Raw genomic sequence first — 22,726 nt, 5'->3', positions numbered from 1 at the left:
ATTTCTGCTTTTGAAAAGACGACACATTTCAAGATCGATTCTGTGATTATCAAAAGTATTGTGATGAACTACACGCAATACACTAATTGTCCATAATGTAGTACAAACTCCCCACTTTTGGCTTTTGAATTATGAAAAATTTCAGGGCGGATATTGTGATTATCACAAGTTCAGTGATGAAACGGAATATACCTAGTGTCTCTACATTACGTACTTCCTAACTGTTGAATTTTGAAAAATTTCAGGACAGATATTGTGATTATCACAAGTTCGGTGATGAAACGGAATATACCTAGTGTCTCTACATTACGTACTTCCTAACTGTTGAATTTTGAAAAATAAACAATTTCAAGGCGGAGCTTGACTGTCTGCAGATAGGGATTATGTATGAACAATCGCGTGATGCAGTTTTAACGCATTTTAAAACGAGTTTCTGTTCTCCCAAAAGAGAGCCGAGGAAACAGAAAAACTGAAATCATTCAATCTTTCTGAAAATTAAATATGCATATAAAAAGTAAATAAAAAGTCAAATACTTCTATAAACAAATGCTATCATCTTTCGACAAATTACAACAATTCTATTTTCTGAGGAAAGGAATGCGGAAAGGAAACTCCAAATTAGTTTGTTTAATTTTTATTTAGGATTTTGGAAAAAGTTGATGGTCTATATACAAAAACTTTTCTATTGCTTAGTTTAGAGCAAACTCTGTGTAAAGTAACGGAATTTACTGATATAGCCGTGAAGTTATGAGGCATAAACTCGGGATATAGCCGTGAAGTTATGAGGCATAAACTCGGGATATAGCCGTGAAGTTATGAGGCATAAACTCGGGATATAGCCGTGAAGTTATGAGGCATAAACTCGGGATATAGCCGTGAAGTTAAGAGGCATAAACTCGGGATATAGCCGTGAAGTTATGAGGCATAAACTCGGGTTATAGCCGTGAAGTTATGAGGCATAAACTCGGGATATAGCCGTGAAGTTATGAGGCATAAACTCGGGATATAGCCGTGAAGTTTTGAGGCATAAACTCGGGATATAGCCGTGAAGTTATGAGGCATAAACTCGGGATATAGTCGTGAAGTTATGAGGCATAAACTCGGGATATAGTCGTGATGTTATGAGGCATAAACTCGGGATATAGTCGATGGAACCAGTGTCTTGGTGGGGCCCGATAAGTAGCCTTTCTTTACATTGTAAAGCTAACCTCCCCACCCCCACCCCTATTTGTACAACAAAAATACTTTTGGAAATATTAAAACTCAAACCAGTGATTTACAAACTCCCACGAAGCATCAGAAAAATCCTAACTACTTAAAAGATGACTTCATAATTCAGTATTACAAGAGTCTCCACTGGGAACACAACACAGTACGGTAAGGTAGGAGTAATCAGGTTATTGGTAACCTCTTTCGTATTCTAGCAAGCGTTATCCTACTGATAATGAATAATCAAGGTTTTTTATCAAGAGACTCTACTTTGTATGTATTGTCGATTGCTTGGCCATTATAGATGGACATTAAGAGTCTCGGTTCTCTAACTGTTCAAAGGACAAGTTCAATAGTCATTCATACGCAACGTGGCAATGTTTAACATAAATAAAACTACAGACTGTTCCAAATGTCACACACACTGAAGGGATCTTGTAAATTATAAGGGATGCAGCAAAAATTAAATGAAAAATTGTGCGTAATGACAAGACTAACAAATTAATGTAGTCAGGTTGATTATGGGTTGTGTAGTTCAGTCGCTGCGCTCAAAAAACTGTTTTGCTCAATTTTATAACTGCTACAGCTCTCTTATCAGTACCTTTATTGAAGCTTTATTATATAAAATCTGCATGAAATTTCCTATAGTTATTAAATATTATAATACAACGTTTTTCATGACCAGCAACAAGGAGACGTAGGGTTCGAGTAATTTTTTTAAATGCAAGGACCAATATTTTACTTAACCAAAATAAAGTAGATTTTTTGTGTTGGAATCAGCTGTTTAGTAAAACATACAAATTGTCAGGCAAAGTCAGTCTTAACAATTAATCTTTTAAGTGCATGGCAGTTTTTTTTATTTCAAGTCACCACGAGTGAACTTGTAAAAGCAAAAGTCTTAAAAAACTTGTTAGAAAGAAACGGTAACTGTGAATGTAAACTGTTTAATATTGTTTTTAGATTAGTCTATAGATTGAAATTTATAGTTTCTTTCCAAAAGGCTTTATAGAAAACCCATGCTTGTGGTTAATAAAATAGTACTGACATGATTTCTAGCGAGACAGTTAAATTTGTTAATATAAATTGAATTTCCGATAAATCTAAATATATTTACAGACATTTGCGTAAACATCACAGAAGAAATAGCATTGGATCTACTGTCCTCGGAGCCCAGAACAACTAAATAATTGTTACATTCTCATCAACTAAAATGATGAGACACTGGAGCCAAGGTATGTGTGCATGAACTAGTTTGACGCGTCTATAAAACGTGTGTGGTGATCACACGAGTCAGAGTAGGGAATATGAGCGGTCGGCATTGAGACTCCACTTTTTGTCAGACACGAGTGTCCCTGACACAGATATTGTCAACAACACAACGAGTGTCAATTTACTCACGGATAATTAACACGACGAAGGGACTCTGTATATGACGCGTCTATAAAACGTGTGTGGTGATCACACGAGTCAGAGTAGGGAATATGAGCGGTCGGCATTGAGACTCCACTTTTTGTCAGACACGAGTGTCCCTGACACAGATATTGTCAACAACACAACGAGTGTCAATTTACTCACGGATAATTAACACGACGAAGGGACTCTGTATATGACGCGTCTATAAAACGTGTGTGGTGATCACACGAGTCAGAGTAGGGAATATGAGCGGTCGGCATTGAGACTCCACTTTTTGTCAGACACGAGTGTCCCTGACACAGATATTGTCAACAACACAACGAGTGTCAATTTACTCACGGATAATTAACACGACGAAGGGACTCTGTATATGACGCGTCTATAAAACGTGTGTGGTGATCACACGAGTCAGAGTAGGGAATATGAGCGGTCGGCATTGAGACTCCACTTTTTGTCAGACACGAGTGTCCCTGACACAGATATTGTCAACAACACAACAAGTGTCGGATAATTAACACGACGAAGGAACTCGGTACATATAAATGCAGAACAATGGAGTGTCCAACGCTTCAGGTATCGGACGATATTTAGTACTGAACACGACATGTGCATCCAGGAGAGTTGTGTGATTACCGTTTGTACGAAACAAACCAAAGACTCCTGTGCCATCAATGTACAGTTGAAGTTATTATTATGGAGCTCAGCTAGCTTGGCCACTGCACACGGCCGTGCTCCAGACCATTGCGTGTCAACTCATCGACTTCGGTATTGCGCAAGTTGTTGTAAGGGGAGTACTTAAAATTGAACAGCTAATTGGCGAAGTTTGACAACGTACGGTTCTTTGGGATATAGTACTTGGAAGAAAGGCCGCTATTACACTACTACACGTCTGGTGAGTTGCGACGGTGACCAGAGTACTTGGAAGAAAGGCCGCTATTACACTACTACACGTCTGGTGAGTTGCGACGGTGACCAGAGTACTGGGAAGTAAGGCCGTTATTACACTACTACACGTCTGGTGAGTTGCGACGGTGACCAGAGTACTGGGAAGTAAGGCCGTTATTACACTACTACACGTCTGGTGAGTTGCGACGGTGACCAGAGTACTGGGAAGTAAGGCCGTTATTACACTACTACACATCTAGTGAGTTGTGACGGTCACCACAGTACTGGGAAGTAAGGCCGTTATTACACTACTACACGTCTGGTGAGTTGCGACGGTGACCAGAGTACTGGGAAGTAAGGCCGTTATTACACTACTACACGTCTGGTGAGTTGTGACGGTGACCGGAGTACTGGGAAGTAAGGCCGTTATTACACTACTACACGTCTGGTGAGTTGCGACGGTGACCAGAGTACTGGGAAGTAAGGCCGTTATTACACTACTACACATCTAGTGAGTTGTGACGGTCACCACAGTACTGGGAAGTAAGGCCGTTATTACACTACTACACGTCTGGTGAGTTGCGACGGTGACCAGAGTACTGGGAAGTAAGGCCGTTATTACACTCTGGACTGTGTAGGTTACCCAAGATTAGGTAGATTACTCAACACTGCCGAATGCTATAAGATCGCGGTAATTAGGATGTTTATTCCCTCCGTGATGATCGTATCCCCGGGACAGTGACCAGAGTACTGGGAAGTAAGGCCGTTATTACACTACTACACGTCTGGTGAGTTGCGACGGTGACCAGAGTACTGGGAAGTAAGGCCGTTATTACACTACTACACGTCTGGTGAGTTGTGACGGTCACCACAGTACTGGGAAGTAAGGCCGTTATTACACTACTACACGTCTGGTGAGTTGCGACGGTGACCAGAGTACTGGGAAGTAAGGCCGTTATTACACTACTACACGTCTGGTGAGTTGTGACGGTCACCACAGTACTGGGAAGTAAGGCCGTTATTACACTCTGGACTGTGTAGGTTACCCAAGATTAGGTAGATTACTCAACACTGCCGAATGCTATAAGATCGCGGTAATTAGGATGTTTATTCCCTCCGTGATGATCGTATCCCCGGGACAGTGACCAGAGTACTGGGAAGTAAGGCCGTTATTACACTACTACACGTCTGGTGAGTTGCGACGGTGACCAGAGTACTGGGAAGTAAGGCCGTTATTACACTACTACACGTCTGGTGAGTTGTGACGGTCACCACAGTACTGGGAAGTAAGGCCGTTATTACACTACTACACGTCTGGTGAGTTGCGACGGTGACCAGAGTACTGGGAAGTAAGGCCGTTATTACACTACTACACGTCTGGTGAGTTGTGACGGTCACCACAGTACTGGGAAGTAAGGCCGTTATTACACTACTACACGTCTGGTGAGTTGCGACGGTGACCAGAGTACTGGGAAGTAAGGCCGTTATTACACTACTACACGTCTGGTGAGTTGTGACGGTCACCACAGTACTGGGAAGTAAGGCCGTTATTACACTACTACACGTCTGGTGAGTTGCGACGGTGACCAGAGTACTGGGAAGTAAGGCCGTTATTACACTACTACACGTCTGGTGAGTTGTGACGGTCACCACAGTACTGGGAAGTAAGGCCGTTATTACACTACTACACGTCTGGTGAGTTGTGACGGTCACCACAGTACTGGGAAGTAAGGCCGTTATTACACTACTACACGTCTGGTGAGTTGCGACGGTGACCAGAGTACTGGGAAGTAAGGCCGTTATTACACTACTACACGTCTGGTGAGTTGTGACGGTCACCACAGTACTGGGAAGTAAGGCCGTTATTACACTACTACACGTCTGGTGAGTTGCGACGGTGACCAGAGTACTGGGAAGTAAGGCCGTTATTACACTCTGGACTGTGTAGGTTACCCAAGATTAGGTAGATTACTCAACACTGCCGAATGCTATAAGATCGCGGTAATTAGGATGTTTATTCCCTCCGTGATGATCGTATCCCCGGGACAGTGACCAGAGTACTGGGAAGTAAGGCCGTTATTACACTCCGGACTGTGCAGGTTACGCAAGACTAGGTTGATTGCTCAACACTGCCGAATGCTATAAGATCGCGGTAATAAGGATATTTATTCCCTCCGTGATGATCGTATCCCCGGGGCCGAGCGGCGTCGTGCGACCTCGGTTCACGGCCTCGACCTTTGGCGGCGTATCGGGACCAAGGCTCGGCAAAGGGCAGTGTTCGCGTGACGCGCAGATCACGCACGTGTCCTCAACACTCGTGGTCTCCACGGCGACATTACTGACATTTGGCTCAGCGATTCGATATCTACTCGATATCACCCGGAATGTACCATATTCGGACCGCTAACACGTTATACTATACGTCAATGTGTATAGTAAGAGACAACAGCATCTCTGTAAAGTGTCGACTCATGTTTACATATTGGCGGCCTACTTGTGTTCAGTGACTCGCCGACACGACAGCGAGTGGTGCTTGTGTTGCACATGTAATCGTGTGCCGAGTTACCGGTAGCTGCAGATGGAACACCTGAGTGCCATCAGACAAGACTAATGCAGAATACACGGTTTGCCTCAAACTTCCATTTCCGTTATATTTACCCGTACAACAAAGTAAACTTCCGCTATAACTTTCGTAAATGTTGCAAGTTTACGAAGCTATACAGTCCTATTTATATAGTATGTGTGCAGATTTCAGATAAGTTTAAGATTGTCTACGAAACACGCACATTGTTAAATTTTCTGTGGAGTTTCATAGTAAATTTTCCGTCTTCTAGTAAACAGGCTATTACGCCTTACCACTCAATGTCGGCAAGTCACCGAACAGAAGTAGGCCACCAATACGTTTACATGACTCGACACAGCAGAGTCCTAGAGAGGTGCTGTTGTCTCTCACTATACACACATTGTAAGGACGGTTTGAGAACAAATCGGACGTCCAAATAGTTCTCACGTGCGGTACAAATGTTAGCGATTACAATTGGGTATGTTAGATCGATATTGATTGATTTTATGTAGAGAAATAACGTGGACCATAATGTTGAAAAGCACTTGCAACGATTGATAAACTGGTGCTTGTGTATAAAAACCAAACTAGCAGCAACAATCACAGGAATGAATGAATCGTGATCGCGATGTCACACAGATTTGTAAACGGAAGATAGGCCGGCCTTACTCAGACTGCCTCGCCTCGCGTTGCTCCTCTGGTTGCACAAACCGGCCTTCGACACTCACTCCTCGGACATTCACATTCTACATTCACATTGCAGACATAGCCACGCACACTCTACACCTAAACTCTGTGGAAGCTATTCCATTGATTAGTGTTTTACAGCACAAACAGGCCTTCAACACTCACTCCTCGGACATTCACATTCTACATTCATATTGCAGCCATAGTCCACACACACTCTACACCTAAACTCTGTGGAAGCTATTCCATTGATTAGTGTTTTACAGCACAAACAGGCCTTCAACACTCACTCCTCGGACATTCACATTCTACATTCATATTGCAGCCATAGTCACACACACTCTACACCTAAACTCTGTGGAAGCTATTCCATTGATTAGTGTTTTACAGCACAAACCGGCCTTCGACACTCACTCCTCGGACATTCACATTCTACATTCACATTGCAGACATAGCCACGCACACTCTACACCTAAACTCTGTGGAAGCTATTCCATTGATTAGTGTTTTACAGCACAAACCGGCCTTCGACACTCACTCCTTGGACATTCACATTCTACATTCATATTGCAGACATAGCCACGCACACTCTACACCTAAACTCTGTGGAAGCCATTCCATTGATTACTGTTTTACAGCACAAACAGGCCTTCGACACTCACTCCTCGGACATTCACATTCTACATTCATATTGCAGACATAGCCACGCACACTCTACACCTAAACTCTGTGGAAGCTATTCCATTGATTAGTGTTTTACAGCACAAATCGGCCTTCGACACTCACTCCTCGGACATTCACATTCTACATTCACATTGCAGACATAGCCACGCACACTCTACACCTAAACTCTGTGGAAGCTATTCCATTGATTAGTGTTTTACAGCACAAACCGGCCTTCGACACTCACTCCTTGGACATTCACATTCTACATTCATATTGCAGACATAGCCACGCACACTCTACACCTAAACTCTGTGGAAGCCATTCCATTGATTACTGTTTTACAGCACAAACAGGCCTTCGACACTCACTCCTCGGACATTCACATTCTACATTCATATTGCAGCCATAGTCACACACACTCTACACCTAAACTCTGTGGAAGCTATTCCATTGATTACTGTTTTACAGCACAAACAGGCCTTCGACACTCACTCCTTGGACATTCACATTGCAGCCATAGTCACACACACTCTACACCTAAACTCTGTGGAAGCCATTCCATTGATTACTGTTTTACAGCACAAACCGGCCTTCGACACTCACTCCTTGGACATTCACATTCTACATTCACATTGCAGCCATAGTCACATACACTCTACACCTAAACTATGTGGAAGCTATTCCATTGATTACTGTTTTACAGCCCATTGAATAGTGTTTTACAGATTAGAAAACCACGTTAATTGTACTGCTGACTCTTTAAATGTAAAACAAATGCCCACTCTCCATCTACCTGGATTTTCAAGAGGCATTTTATCTTATGGACATTAATATCCTTTTAGATAGGTTAAGATATTATGGAATAGAAGGTACAGCATTGGTTTGGCTCAATACTTTCTGCAGAAGTAGAAAGCAGATTGTGAAGATAAATGATAATATTTGCGAAACTTTAGAGTTGAAATATGGAGTGGCACAGGGAGAATTCCTTGGTCCTCTTCTGTTTGTAATTTAAGTAAATGAGCTACTTAAATTACAACTTCATTCTGCTGTTGTTATCTACGCAGATGATACTTCTTTAGTTTATTCTACGTATGATAAAGAAAGTTTAAAACTATTGATTTCCTATGACGCCATTAATATTTCAGCGGTTAGTATTAAATAAGTTACTTGTCGATACCACAAAATCAAAATGTATATTATATTTTAATAGAGACTTAGATTGTAAAGAAATATAAATTAATATTTTTTGCCATAAACATGAATGTGTATTTGAATGTACCTGTAACAAAATAACATAGTTGACAGATCTAATTATTTAGGGTTATTGACTGACCGAAATTTAAAATGGAACTATTATATTAATTTGTTAAATACTAAATTGAGATAAATAAATTATGCATTATATTTATGATAAATTATTTTAAAACTGAATAACTTAAACAGCTTTATACTTCTTTGTTTGAAGGTAGGCCTACTATTAGATGTGGAGTTATACATTTCGGAGCCACAATCACACTATTTTACAACCTGTAATTATGAACCAAAGGTTTGCTGTAAGAAATCTTCGTAACTTAAGGAAGTGTGATCCAGTAACACATTTATTTGAACATAAATGGTATATTTAATCTAAAACAGTTGTATATTTCTTGTACACTTTATCATATTTTTAAACGCATCCAAAATTATAGTTTTAGAGAAGCTAAAAGAAATACATGTTCTTCAAATATAATAACTCTAAGTGTTCTGAAATGTTGTATGTATGTAGTCAGTTACAGTGTAAATAACATATATTTTTTTAATCGAAGGGAGTGTTTTTGGGGTGTTTTAAAAACAGTTTTTGGGAGAACAAATTAGTTTTTAAATGTATGAAACATATGTGACATATCAAATTAAAGAGCATTTCAAATAGAAAAGAATGCAAAAATTTGAGCACTTTAACATCTACAGTATTTAAGCTACATTAATTAGAAAATATTAAGACATGGCTAAAAACTGCCTTATTGTGGATTTTAAAAGCTTATCACTCGAAACCCAAAAGGCAGAAAAATGAAGAATTCAGCATTTCAAATAGTCTTGGTAGGTAGAACTTCTATACAAAAAAATTATCAAAATCTGAGAGGTCAAGGTCTAGATCATTGGTTGATTTGACATGAAATCAAATGAACCCAGTAAATAAAAAAAGCCATGACCCTAAAATTAAAGCTATAACATGAAATTGATTTGTACAGTATACTATAATACTGTACAGCATACTATAATACTGTATAGCATTAGTCTTAAAAGTTAGGGAGAACTCTAAATGTCACACGGCCTGAACCTAGTTTAGAAATAAATAATACTGCTTGAACCTGAGCATACATTCAGTACCATTCTCTTTGTATTATTCTGTTTATGAAGATACTTTTAGGATTGGTTGTCATTGGAAAATGGACTGAGAAAGGCTATAAAAAGGATAATAATGAAACACTCACCTGAAGTTCTGAAGCTTCTCTTGCACCTTACTGATAACAGTTTTACGTGGCATCTTGGGGCTGTCCTGCTCCATGAGATCCATCTTGACCAGCGCTTTGGCCAAGTGCAGGTCTTGCTCATTCATAACGGCCTGCAACAGACAAGATTAACTAAGTCCGCTTTCTGGCGTGATTTACTTGGTACCTAGCATCATGTGCTGTTTGGTACAGACCCAATCCTACACAAAGTAATCTGTCTGCATCCTCTTACTGACATATTCTTCAAGAATAATAATAGTGTTATGTTATTAATAAATTACAGATTGTATTCAATAAGTTAACCCTTTCCATCCCAGACACTTTTTTTTAATTTGTTCCAAAAAATCCTAAGCATTTTTTACTAATGACATACCCAAAAATCCCAGGCTCTTTTAGTTAATTTTGCCGTGTTTTACTAGAAAACCCATAAAAAATTTATTTATGAAGCAAATTTATTAGTTTAAGTGTTATTAGCTTCCTAAATGTGTTATATATACTATAAAATAAAATATAAAAGGACATGCAAATATTTACAATAACTTTTTTTTAATAATATGTACTTACCAAAAAATATTTTGAGGATTTTTTTTACTTTGTTGGGTTGTGGATGGGCATAAAAAAAATTATTTAACCAAGATTGATAACACTTGACAAAACCATATTTAACAGTCTTCAAAAAAATCCATACTTCACACTGATATGTTGAGAAATAAAAAAGTTCTGGATTTTTTTTAAAAATCACTGTAGTTCGGAGTTTTCCCCAGTTATAACAACAATATGGCATATCATGTTCCACTTCTACATAACATATAGTTCTAACCAAATATATTGAATTTCAATAGGCAAACAATGAACTATTTCATATTTTTAACTAAAAAAAACTCCTAATCCTAACAAAATAAGAACTAAAAATTACCATCCGAGTCAATAAAATTTTGTTTTTGTTTACAAACATCTATGGAAAGGATAACATTTAGTGTGCAGGCCCTTTTTGCAGTCAACACACATAAAAGTAGACTTTTTTCTTTTCCCTCCACTTCTTGTACTTTCTCCACTGCACACACAGCAGTTTTTGTATTTATTTTCTGGTATTTTTTCAAAAAATGATTTTGTACCACTGTTGTTTGCAGTACTGGCTTCATTTTGATGAGTACCTAGGCCTACTCCTCTCACATGTGCCCATTTAACTGTCAATTCACCAACCAAGTTTGATATGTATTGAAGCCTACTTACAGGATTATCTGTGTTGTTTTTGTACAATGTATATAAATTTAAGACCATTCTAGAAATTATATTAAATGTAAGTTTCTTCCAAAATTGGATGGTTTTCCATTCATTGAAATAATGATATAGCATCTGATCATTTCCATCAATCCCTCCCATAAAGTCATTGTACTCCCTTATCATTTTTGGTTTACTTGTAATACTTATGTTATTACCCCTCTCAACAACAAGCTGGAATGAAACCCAACAAATACAGCTGATAAAATTCAACACAGTTGATGACGCAACACAAAGAGAAAGAAGTAAATAAGTTGTTGTGCAATAATAAAACATTATAGCGTAATAAATCAATGTTTTTATAACGGTATATGTTATTCCGAACATTTATATATAATTTATATAAATATTCCGAGTTAATAAACATTAAAAAAAATCTTTTTCTTAACGTCCGGAAAACCGGACGCCGGGATTTTTGCGATGTTTTACGAACGTCCGGAAAACCGGACGCGGGGATTTTTGCGATGTTTTCGAACGTCCGGAAAACCGGACGCTGGGACGGAAAGGGTTAATACAGTGTATATAATAAATAAGTATGTAATGGAATATCAGGTGTCAGTATCAAAAACCACCAAATTTATATTGGATGGTTCACCAGGAAGTTGTTGTGGGATATATATATATATATATATATATATATATACACACACACATATACATATATACATTCATTAAATCTGTATAAATGGCAATAGACGCATTTGATTTCAATAAACATTGAATCACAAATAGTACTTGTTCCGCCTGGACTTGAACCCGGACCTCTCACTTGTCGGGTGAGTGTGCTACCACTACACCACAGAGCCCTTACTTTTTACAATTCAATTATATTTTACTTGGCCGTTTATGTCACATATGCGTTTAAATAACCAAACTAACATATGATCGGAAGACCAAGTACCTGTCAAACTACTTTTACTTACATTCATTAATTTGTGTAAATAGCAATAGATGAATTTTATTTCAATAAACATTGGATCAAAAAGTACACCAGCACGAATTCATTGGATAATTTAAAAGTTCATGAATGTCAATTACATTTACTAATTGAGCTCAAAGTAGGCCATAAAATTAATTTTGCCCAAGGCGTGTCGAAAACGTCCATGCGCTTTACACTTAATGTAACCAATTGTCCAGAGACAATCCCGATTTTAAAGACCATCAAGGAGATCTCTGATTTTCAGTAACAATACCCTCTACTCTCCCTACTACTCTCAGAATGTCTTCTTATCCCACTATCATATACTTGCTCTCCACACTGCAGAATTACTCATATCTACATCATATTTTAGCTTGTTGCTCATTACCCTCTACTCTCGGAACGTCTTCTTATCCCACTATCATATATTTGCTCTCCACACTGCAGAATTACTCATATCTACATTATATTTTAGCTTGTTGCTCATTACCATCTACTCTCGGAACGTCTTCTTATCCCACTATCATATACTTGCTCTCCACACTGCAGAATTACTCATATCTACATCATATTTTAGCTTGTTGCTCATTACCCTCTACTCTCGGAACGTCTTCTTATCCCACTATCATATACTTGCTCTCCACACTGCAGAATTACTCATATCTACAACATATTTTACCTTTTGCTCATTACCCTCTATTTTCGGATCGTTTTCTTATCCCACTATCATATACTTGCTCTCCACACTGCAGAATTACTCATATCTACATCATATTTTAGCTTGTTGCTCATTACCCTCTACTCTCGGAACGTCTTCTTATCCCACTATCATATACTTGCTCTCCACACTGTGGAATTACTCATATCTACATCATATTTTAGCTTGTTGTTCATTACCCTCTACTCTCGGAACGTCTTCTTCTCCCACTATCATATACTTGCTCTCCACACTGCAGAATTACTCATATCTACATCATATTTTAGCTTGTTGCTCATTACCCTCTACTCTCGGAACGTCTTCTTCTCCCACTATCATATACATGCTCTCCACACTGCAGAATTACTCATATCTACAACATATTTTAGGTTGTTGCTCATTACCCTCTACTCTCGGAACGTCTTCTTATCCCACTATCATATACTTGCTCTCCACACTGCAGAATTACTCATATCTACATCATATTTTAGCTTGTTGCTCATTACCCTCTACTCTCGGAACGTCTTCTTATCCCACTATCATATACTTGCTCTCCACACTGCAGAATTACTCATATCTACATCATATTTTAGCTTGTTGCTCATTACCCTCTACTCTCGGAACGTCTTCTTATCCCACTATCATATACTTGCTCTCCACACTGCAGAATTACTCATATCTACATCATATTTTAGCTTGTTGCTCATTACCCTCTACTCTCGGAACGTCTTCTTATCCCACTATCATATACTTGCTCTCCACACTGCAGAATTACTCATATCTACATCATATTTTAGCTTGTTGCTCATTACCCTCTACTCTCGGAACGTCTTCTTATCCCACTATCATATACTTGCTCTCCACACTGCAGAATTACTCATATCTACATCATATTTTAGCTTGTTACTCATTACCCTCTACTCTCGGAACGTCTTCTTATCCCACTATCATATATTTGCTCTCCACACTGCAGAATTACTCATATCTACATCATATTTTAGCTTGTTGCTCATTACCATCTACTCTCGGAACGTCTTCTTATCCCACTATCATATACTTGCTCTCCACACTGCAGAATTACTCATATCTACATCATATTTTAGCTTGTTGCTCATTACCCTCTACTCTCGGAACGTCTTCTTATCCCACTATCATATACTTGCTCTCCACACTGCAGAATTACTCATATCTACATCATATTTTAGCTTGTTGCTCATTACCCTCTACTCTCGGAACGTCTTCTTATCCCACTATCATATACTTGCTCTCCACACTGCAGAATTACTCATATCTACATCATATTTTAGCTTGTTGCTCATTACCCTCTACTCTCGGAACGTCTTCTTATCCCACTATCATATACTTGCTCTCCACACTGCAGAATTACTCATATCTACATCATATTTTAGCTTGTTGCTCATTACCCTCTACTCTCGGAACGTCTTCTTATCCCACTATCATATACTTGCTCTCCACACTGCAGAATTACTCATATCTACATCATATTTTAGCTTGTTGCTCATTACCCTCTACTCTCGGAACGTCTTCTTATCCCACTATCATATACTTGCTCTCCACACTGCAGAATTACTCATATCTACATCATATTTTAGCTTGTTGCTCATTACCCTCTACTCTCGGAACGTCTTCTTATCCCACTATCATATACTTGCTCTCCACACTGCAGAATTACTCATATCTACATCATATTTTAGCTTGTTGCTCATTACCCTCTACTCTCGGAACGTCTTCTTATCCCACTATCATATACTTGCTCTCCACACTGCAGAATTACTCATATCTACATCATATTTTAGCTTGTTGCTCATTACCCTCTACTCTCGGAACGTCTTCTTATCCCACTATCATATACTTTGCTCTCCACACTGCAGAATTACTCATATCTACATCATATTTTAGCTTGTTGCTCATTACCCTCTACTCTCGGAACGTCTTCTTATCCCACTATCATATACTTGCTCTCCACACTGCAGAATTACTCATATCTACATCATATTTTAGCTTGTTGCTCATTACCCTCTACTCTCGGAACGTCTTCTTATCCCACTATCATATACTTGCTCTCCACACTGCAGAATTACTCATATCTACATCATATTTTAGCTTGTTGCTCATTACCCTCTACTCTCGGAACGTCTTCTTATCCCACTATCATATATTTGCTCTCCACACTGCAGAATTACTCATATCTACATCATATTTTAGCTTGTTGCTCATTACCCTCTACTCTCGGAACGTCTTCTTATCCCACTATCATATACTTGCTCTCCACACTGCAGAATTACTCATATCTACATCATATTTTAGCTTGTTGCTCATTACCCTCTACTCTCGGAACGTCTTCTTATCCCACTATCATATACTTGCTCTCCACACTGCAGAATTACTCATATCTACATCATATTTTAGCTTGTTGCTCATTACCCTCTACTCTCGGAACGTCTTCTTATCCCACTATCATATACTTGCTCTCCACACTGCAGAATTACTCATATCTACATCATATTTTAGCTTGTTGCTCATTACCCTCTACTCTCGGAACGTCTTCTTATCCCACTATCATATACTTGCTCTCCACACTGCAGAATTACTCATATCTACATCATATTTTAGCTTGTTGCTCATTACCCTCTACTCTCGGAACGTCTTCTTATCCCACTATCATATATTTGCTCTCCACACTGCAGAATTACTCATATCTACATCATATTTTAGCTTGTTGCTCATTACCCTCTACTCTCGGAACGTCTTCTTATCCCACTATCATATATTTGCTCTCCACACTGCAGAATTACTCATATCTACATCATATTTTAGCTTGTTGCTCATTACCCTCTACTCTCGGAACGTCTTCTTATCCCACTATCATATACTTGCTCTCCACACTGCAGAATTACTCATATCTACATCATATTTTAGCTTGTTGCTCATTACCCTCTACTCTCGGAACGTCTTCTTATCCCACTATCATATACTTGCTCTCCACACTGCAGAATTACTCATATCTACATCATATTTTAGCTTGTTGCTCATTACCCTCTACTCTCGGAACGTCTTCTTATCCCACTATCATATATTTGCTCTCCACACTGCAGAATTACTCATATCTACATCATATTTTAGCTTGTTGCTCATTACCCTCTACTCTCGGAACGTCTTCTTATCCCACTATCATATACTTTGCTCTCCACACTGCAGAATTACTCATATCTACATCATATTTTAGCTTGTTGCTCATTACCCTCTACTCTCGGAACGTCTTCTTATCCCACTATCATATACTTGCTCTCCACACTGCAGAATTACTCATATCTACATCATATTTTAGCTTGTTGCTCATTACCCTCTACTCTCGGAACGTCTTCTTATCCCACTATCATATACTTGCTCTCCACACTGCAGAATTACTCATATCTACATCATATTTTAGCTTGTTGCTCATTACCCTCTACTCTCGGAACGTCTTCTTATCCCACTATCATATATTTGCTCTCCACACTGCAGAATTACTCATATCTACATCATATTTTAGCTTGTTGCTCATTACCCTCTACTCTCGGAACGTCTTCTTATCCCACTATCATATATTTGCTCTCCACACTGCAGAATTACTCATATCTACATCATATTTTAGCTTGTTGCTCATTACCCTCTACTCTCGGAACGTCTTCTTATCCCACTATCATATACTTGCTCTCCACACTGCAGAATTACTCATATCTACATCATATTTTAGCTTGTTGCTCATTACCCTCTACTCTCGGAACGTCTTCTTATCCCACTATCATATACTTGCTCTCCACACTGCAGAATTACTCATATCTACATCATATTTTAGCTTGTTGCTCATTACCCTCTACTCTCGGAACGTCTTCTTATCCCACTATCATATACTTTGCTCTCCACACTGCAGAATTACTCATATCTACATCATATTTTAGCTTGTTGCTCATTACCCTCTACTCTCGGAACGTCTTCTTATCCCACTATCATATATTTGCTCTCCACACTGCAGAATTACTCATATCTACATCATATTTTAGCTTTTTGCTCATTACCCTCTACTCTCGGAACGTCTTCTTATCCCACTATCATATATTTGCTCTCCACACTGCAGAATTACTCATATCTACATCATATTTTAGCTTTTTCTCATTACCCTCTACTCTCGGAACGTCTTCTTATCCCACTATCATATATTTGCTCTCCACACTGCAGAATTACTCATATCTACATCATATTTTAGCTTGTTGCTCATTACCCTCTACTCTCGGAACGTCTTCTTATCCCACTATCATATATTTGCTCTCCACACTGCAGAATTACTCATATCTACATCATATTTTAGCTTGTTGCTCATTACCCTCTACTCTCGGAACGTCTTCTTATCCCACTATCATATACTTGCTCTCCACACTGCAGAATTACTCATATCTACATCATATTTTAGCTTGTTGCTCATTACCCTCTACTCTCGGAACGTCTTCTTATCCCACTATCATATACTTGCTCTCCACACTGCAGAATTACTCATATCTACATCATATTTTAGCTTGTTGCTCATTACCCTCTACTCTCGGAACGTCTTCTTATCCCACTATCATATACTTGCTCTCCACACTGCAGAATTACTCATATCTACATCATATTTTAGCTTGTTGCTCATTACCCTCTACTCTCGGAACGTCTTCTTATCCCACTATCATATACTTGCTCTCCACACTGCAGAATTACTCATATCTACATCATATTTTAGCTTGTTGCTCATTACCCTCTACTCTCGGAACGTCTTCTTATCCCACTATCATATATTTGCTCTCCACACTGCAGAATTACTCATATCTACATCATATTTTAGCTTGTTGCTCATTACCCTCTACTCTCGGAACGTCTTCTTATCCCACTATCATATACTTGCTCTCCACACTGCAGAATTACTCATATCTACATCATATTTTAGCTTGTTGCTCATTACCCTCTACTCTCGGAACGTCTTCTTATCCCACTATCATATACTTGCTCTCCACACTGCAGAATTACTCATATCTACATCATATTTTAGCTTTTTCTCATTACCCTCTACTCTCGGAACGTCTTCTTATCCCACTATCATATATTTGCTCTCCACACTGCAGAATTACTCATATCTAAATCATATTTTAGCTTGTTGCTCATTACCCTCTACTCTCAGAACGTCTTCTTATCCCACTATCATATACTTGCTCTCCACACTGCAGAATTACTCATATCTACATCATATTTTAGCTTTTACTCATTACCCTCTACTCTCGGAACGTCTTCTTATCCCACTATCATATACTTGCTCTCCACACTGCAGAATTACTCATATCTACATCATATTTTAGCTTTTTCTCATTACCCTCTACTCTCGGAACGTCTTCTTATCCCACTATCATATATTTGCTCTCCACACTGCAGAATTACTCATATCTACATCATATTTTAGCTTGTTGCTCATTACCATCTACTCTCGGAACGTCTTCTTATCCCACTATCATATACTTGCTCTCCACACTGCAGAATTACTTATATCTACATCATATTTTAGCTTGTTGCTCATTACCCTCTACTCTCGGAACGTCTTCTTATCCCACTATCATATATTTGATCTCCACACTGCAGAATTACTCATATCTACATCATATTTTAGCTTTTTCTCATTACCCTCTACTCTCGGAACGTCTTCTTATCCCACTATCATATATTTGCTCTCCACACTGCAGAATTACTCGTTTCTACATCATATTTTAGCTTGATGCTCATTACCCTCTACTCTCGGAATGTCTTCTTATCCCACTATCATATACTTGCTCTCCACACTGCAGAATTACTCATAACTACATCATATTTTAGCTTTTTCTCATTACCCTCTACTCTCGGAACGTCTTCTTAACCCACTATCATATATTTGCTCTCCACACTGCAGAATTACTCATATCTACATCATATTTTAGCTTGTTGCTCATTACCCTCTATTCTCGGAACGTCTTCTTATCCCACTATCATATACTTGCTCTCCACACTGCAGAATTACTCATATCTACATCATATTTTAGCTTGTTGCTCATTACCCTCTACTCTCGGAACGTCTTATCCCACTATCATATACTTGCTCTCCACACTGCAGAATTACTCATATCTACATCATATTTTAGCTTTTACTCATTACCCTCTACTCTCGGAACGTCTTCTTATCCCACTATTATATATTTGCTCTCCACACTGCAGAATTACTCATATCTACATCATATTTTAGCTTGTTGCTCATTACCCTCTACTCTCGGAACGTCTTCTTATCCCCCTATCATATACTTGCTCTCCACACTGCAGAATTACTCGTTTCTACATCATATTTTAGCTTGTTGCTCATTACTCTCTACTCTCGGAACGTCTTCTTATCCCACTATCATATACTTGCTCTCCACACTGCAGAATTACTCGTTTCTACATCATATTTCAGCTTGTTGCTCATTACCCTCTACTCTCGGAAAGTCTTCTCATCCCACTATCATATACTTGCTCTCCACACTGCAGAATTACTCATATCTACATCATATTTTAGCTTTTGCTCATTACCCTCTACTCTCAGAACGTCTTCTTATCCCACTATCATATTATCCTTGCTCTCCACACTGCAGAATTACTCATATCTACATCATATTTTAGCTTATTGCTCATTTGTGTTAAAAAAAACTCTTTAATTTTATTGTTTTACTTTATTTATTTTTGACAAAATATTATACATCACACGCCTATGCTGCACGTGTAGGCATTCCCGTAATAGGCTTAAGGTATTAATTTTGCTGATATTGTTCATTCATATTATTTTCATGTCTTTCCTACCTTATTTTAAATATCTACTTCCAATTGCCCGTGGTTTCGCACACAATTCCATAGGTTTTGCACCTGTATGAGCACATCTAGTTCAAGTGAATTATATTTCTGACGTTAACGATGAGTTTGCCTTGTTTTGTCCCACAATCAAGAAAATATGTTAAAAGGTTTATATTTATAGCCATTGTAATTTATTTTGTTAGATCAAAGTTATCAAGTTACTTGCTTGATCTCACTCAATCGGTCAACTTTCTGGGGGTGAAGTTAAAATGGAGTGAGCAGTTGTGTAACATAGAGTCAAGGCTAGCAAAGGGCAGTTTTATTTTACGCAGCTTCAGAGAGCTAAAGAACTTTAATCTAATGATATCGGTCTAGCACTGCTTGCTCGAGTCACACATCTCCTACTCTAGTTTTGTGGGGTGCGACTGTATCAAGGTCAAACCAGATTTTGTCTGGCAGAAGAAAGCACTCAGATGTGACTCTCAAGTGCCTCCTCAGTTGCATTACAAAGATCTTTTTTAATATGGAAATTTTAACAGTGCCAAGTCTTTACATTTTTGAAGTCTCTGCTCTGTTTACATAAAATTCCACACAACATCCATACACATAACACCAGACATAAAAATAGGTTTTCTACTTCCCATAGGCTAAAAATTTATGAAAAAAGCCTATTTATGCAGGATTAAACCCATTGAAATTTAATCAATGGAAGAGCCAAAGAAATTCAAATCCAAATTCAGACCATCTTATGTTTGGGGCATTTTGTAAAATATATGAGTACTACCTAATCGCTGAAATCTAAAACAGCATTAAAAATATTTGTATTTACTATAAATGTAAACAAATTGGAAATAATAAGGGATTTCGCGTATTACTCGAACACATCAGAAAATCATATGGGGGAGAAACCTTGTACCCTGTAATAAACCCTTCTTCTTCTTTTTCTTCTATGGAGCGGCCTACTGCCATGCACTAGAAGCCTCAAGGGCCTTTTGTGCACCCCGGAAACACACCATGAGGCCTATCAGTCTATGATTTCAGCAGTTCCACAAACTGCCGAAAACAGCCTATCAGGTCCTCCTGGGGAAATACACAACCCTTGTCTAAACTACCAAAAATGGCATACTGCTCCCTTACTATTGAGGGGCAATCAAAGAGCAAGTGTTCGGCAGTTTCATCCTGTTCATCACACCTTCATTAGCTATTAAGAAGGAGTTCATTGAAATACACACGCACACAAGAAATATGTGTGTGTGTTAAGATTTATACATCCTTTGTTATATTTATTATGATGTAATGCAAATTGAAGGAATAAATGATTTGATTAACAAAATTCTAAATTTTTCAACTGGTTTATTCTAAAAAAAACAACACTTCAACATAATTATCTTATTATTGCATTAAATTTACTTTAACACCTTCCCTGTGACATGAGTCATGTACTGACAGTATCCACAACAATCAACGTTTTAACTGGCAATATTTGAGTAAAGTTAGGTATTTGTAAATACTAGAAAATATTTAACTTAAAACAATTTTTTATAGAAAGATACAACTGTATAAAAGGAAAAAAAGCATAAAACTACAAAAGTTTAATTCTTAATATTGAATCTAGTTAATACAAGCACAACTGCATTTTCAACATTATAACCACAACTATTGTGATTGGTGATTTTAACACAATTTTGTTATTAAAAAAGAGAGGGTGATCCCTTTTAAGACACAAACCACACTTAAAAAAATTAATTCCTTTAAAAATGATTGTTATTCAAATATTTTTTAAATAAGCCGTAAAATTTGAAACCAAACTTGAAGTAAACATTATGTAGTTAAAGCTAATGACTAACTCAGTTAATTAAGCATAATTTTTATGGGTTTATTCTCTTTGAATTTACACTGAAATTATATACAAAAAGAAACAACCAATTCTATATTAATAAAGGGATCATTCGGATAAAGGCACCCAAATGGTCATCATTTTGTTATTGCTATCTAATTTGGGAATTCCTATGTAAACATTGGAATGTTCTCAGAGATTCCTCACTTTCTCTATCAGTTAAAATTTGCTCATTAGTACAATACACAGAACAAAAACAAAGCGTTACGGGTTAACCTATGTCAAGAATAGTTTTATAGTTCAATTGCCTTTCAAACAATTTGAATACTCCTGTAATATTCATACCAAGTGATTTTATTTTCATATGTTCAAACATCTCAGAAGCTTTTTAAATTTAAATAATTTAACTAACTATAGCAACTTCCAAATTTTCAGCTTAATTAATTTTACGGCTTAATGAACATTTCTTTGAATAACCATCATTTTAAAATTAATTATCCTTTTGAAATGTGCAGCATTCTTCTTTCCTTGAGCACATCTTACAAATGATGTGCATAAAACCTATTTTTACATTTAAAAATATCTATTGACTCCTCATAGGCAGTTTTACATCAGAGGTAGAGAGTTGATCAGAACATACAAAAATTCGTTTTTAGTAATCCTGTTTTCCAATTTAAAATAAAAATATTAAACGTCTCCAGACTTTTCCGCATCCCTGTATATCCCATGAAACGACCCAGTTCCGCAGTTGAGAGTAATACTGAGCTGCAAGTATGAATGACAATAATATTATTTATCTTTTACTAAAGATCAATCGGTGACATACTCAAACCAACTTAGTCTATTCTGTACATTATTTTAACATAGCTACAAAATTTAACAAGGCTTAATGAGCAAAATTATCAATATGTGCCCTCAACGTACCCAGTATTGGCTTTCCTTGAGACTGTGGTATGGAATATTAACGAGAAATAACACAAATCAATGAGCAAAATTATCAATATGTGTCCTCAACGTACACAGTATTGGCTTTCCTTGAGACTGTGGTATGGAATATTAACGAGAAATAACACAAATCAATGAGCAAAATTATCAATATGTGTCCTCAACGTACACAGTATTGGCTTTCCTTGAGACTGTGGTATGGAATATTAACGAGCAATAACACAAATCAATGAGCAAAATTATCAATATGTGTCCTCAA

At 37.8% G+C, this 22,726-nt stretch overlaps 1 protein-coding gene across 2 annotated transcripts in view; it reads right to left on the bottom strand.

Moving 5' to 3' along the window:
* Positions 1–22,726, bottom strand: part of LOC124363252 (NAD kinase-like) — a 203,231-nt gene that overhangs the window by 169,407 nt on the left and 11,098 nt on the right. For both annotated transcript variants that reach the window (XM_046818441.1, XM_046818443.1), the window contains exon 2: positions 9,895–10,025. In XM_046818441.1, coding sequence (XP_046674397.1) covers positions 9,895–10,019 — 125 coding nt within the window. In that variant the 5' untranslated portion in view covers positions 10,020–10,025. The remainder of the gene's footprint in view (positions 1–9,894; positions 10,026–22,726) is intronic.

The sequence above is a fragment of the Homalodisca vitripennis genome, chromosome 5 (assembly GCF_021130785.1).
Source record: "Homalodisca vitripennis isolate AUS2020 chromosome 5, UT_GWSS_2.1, whole genome shotgun sequence".
Classification (NCBI taxonomy): Eukaryota; Metazoa; Arthropoda; class Insecta; order Hemiptera; family Cicadellidae; genus Homalodisca; species Homalodisca vitripennis.
The sequence above is the reverse complement of the archived record's forward strand: the minus strand, read 5'-3'. Positions and strand labels throughout refer to the sequence as shown.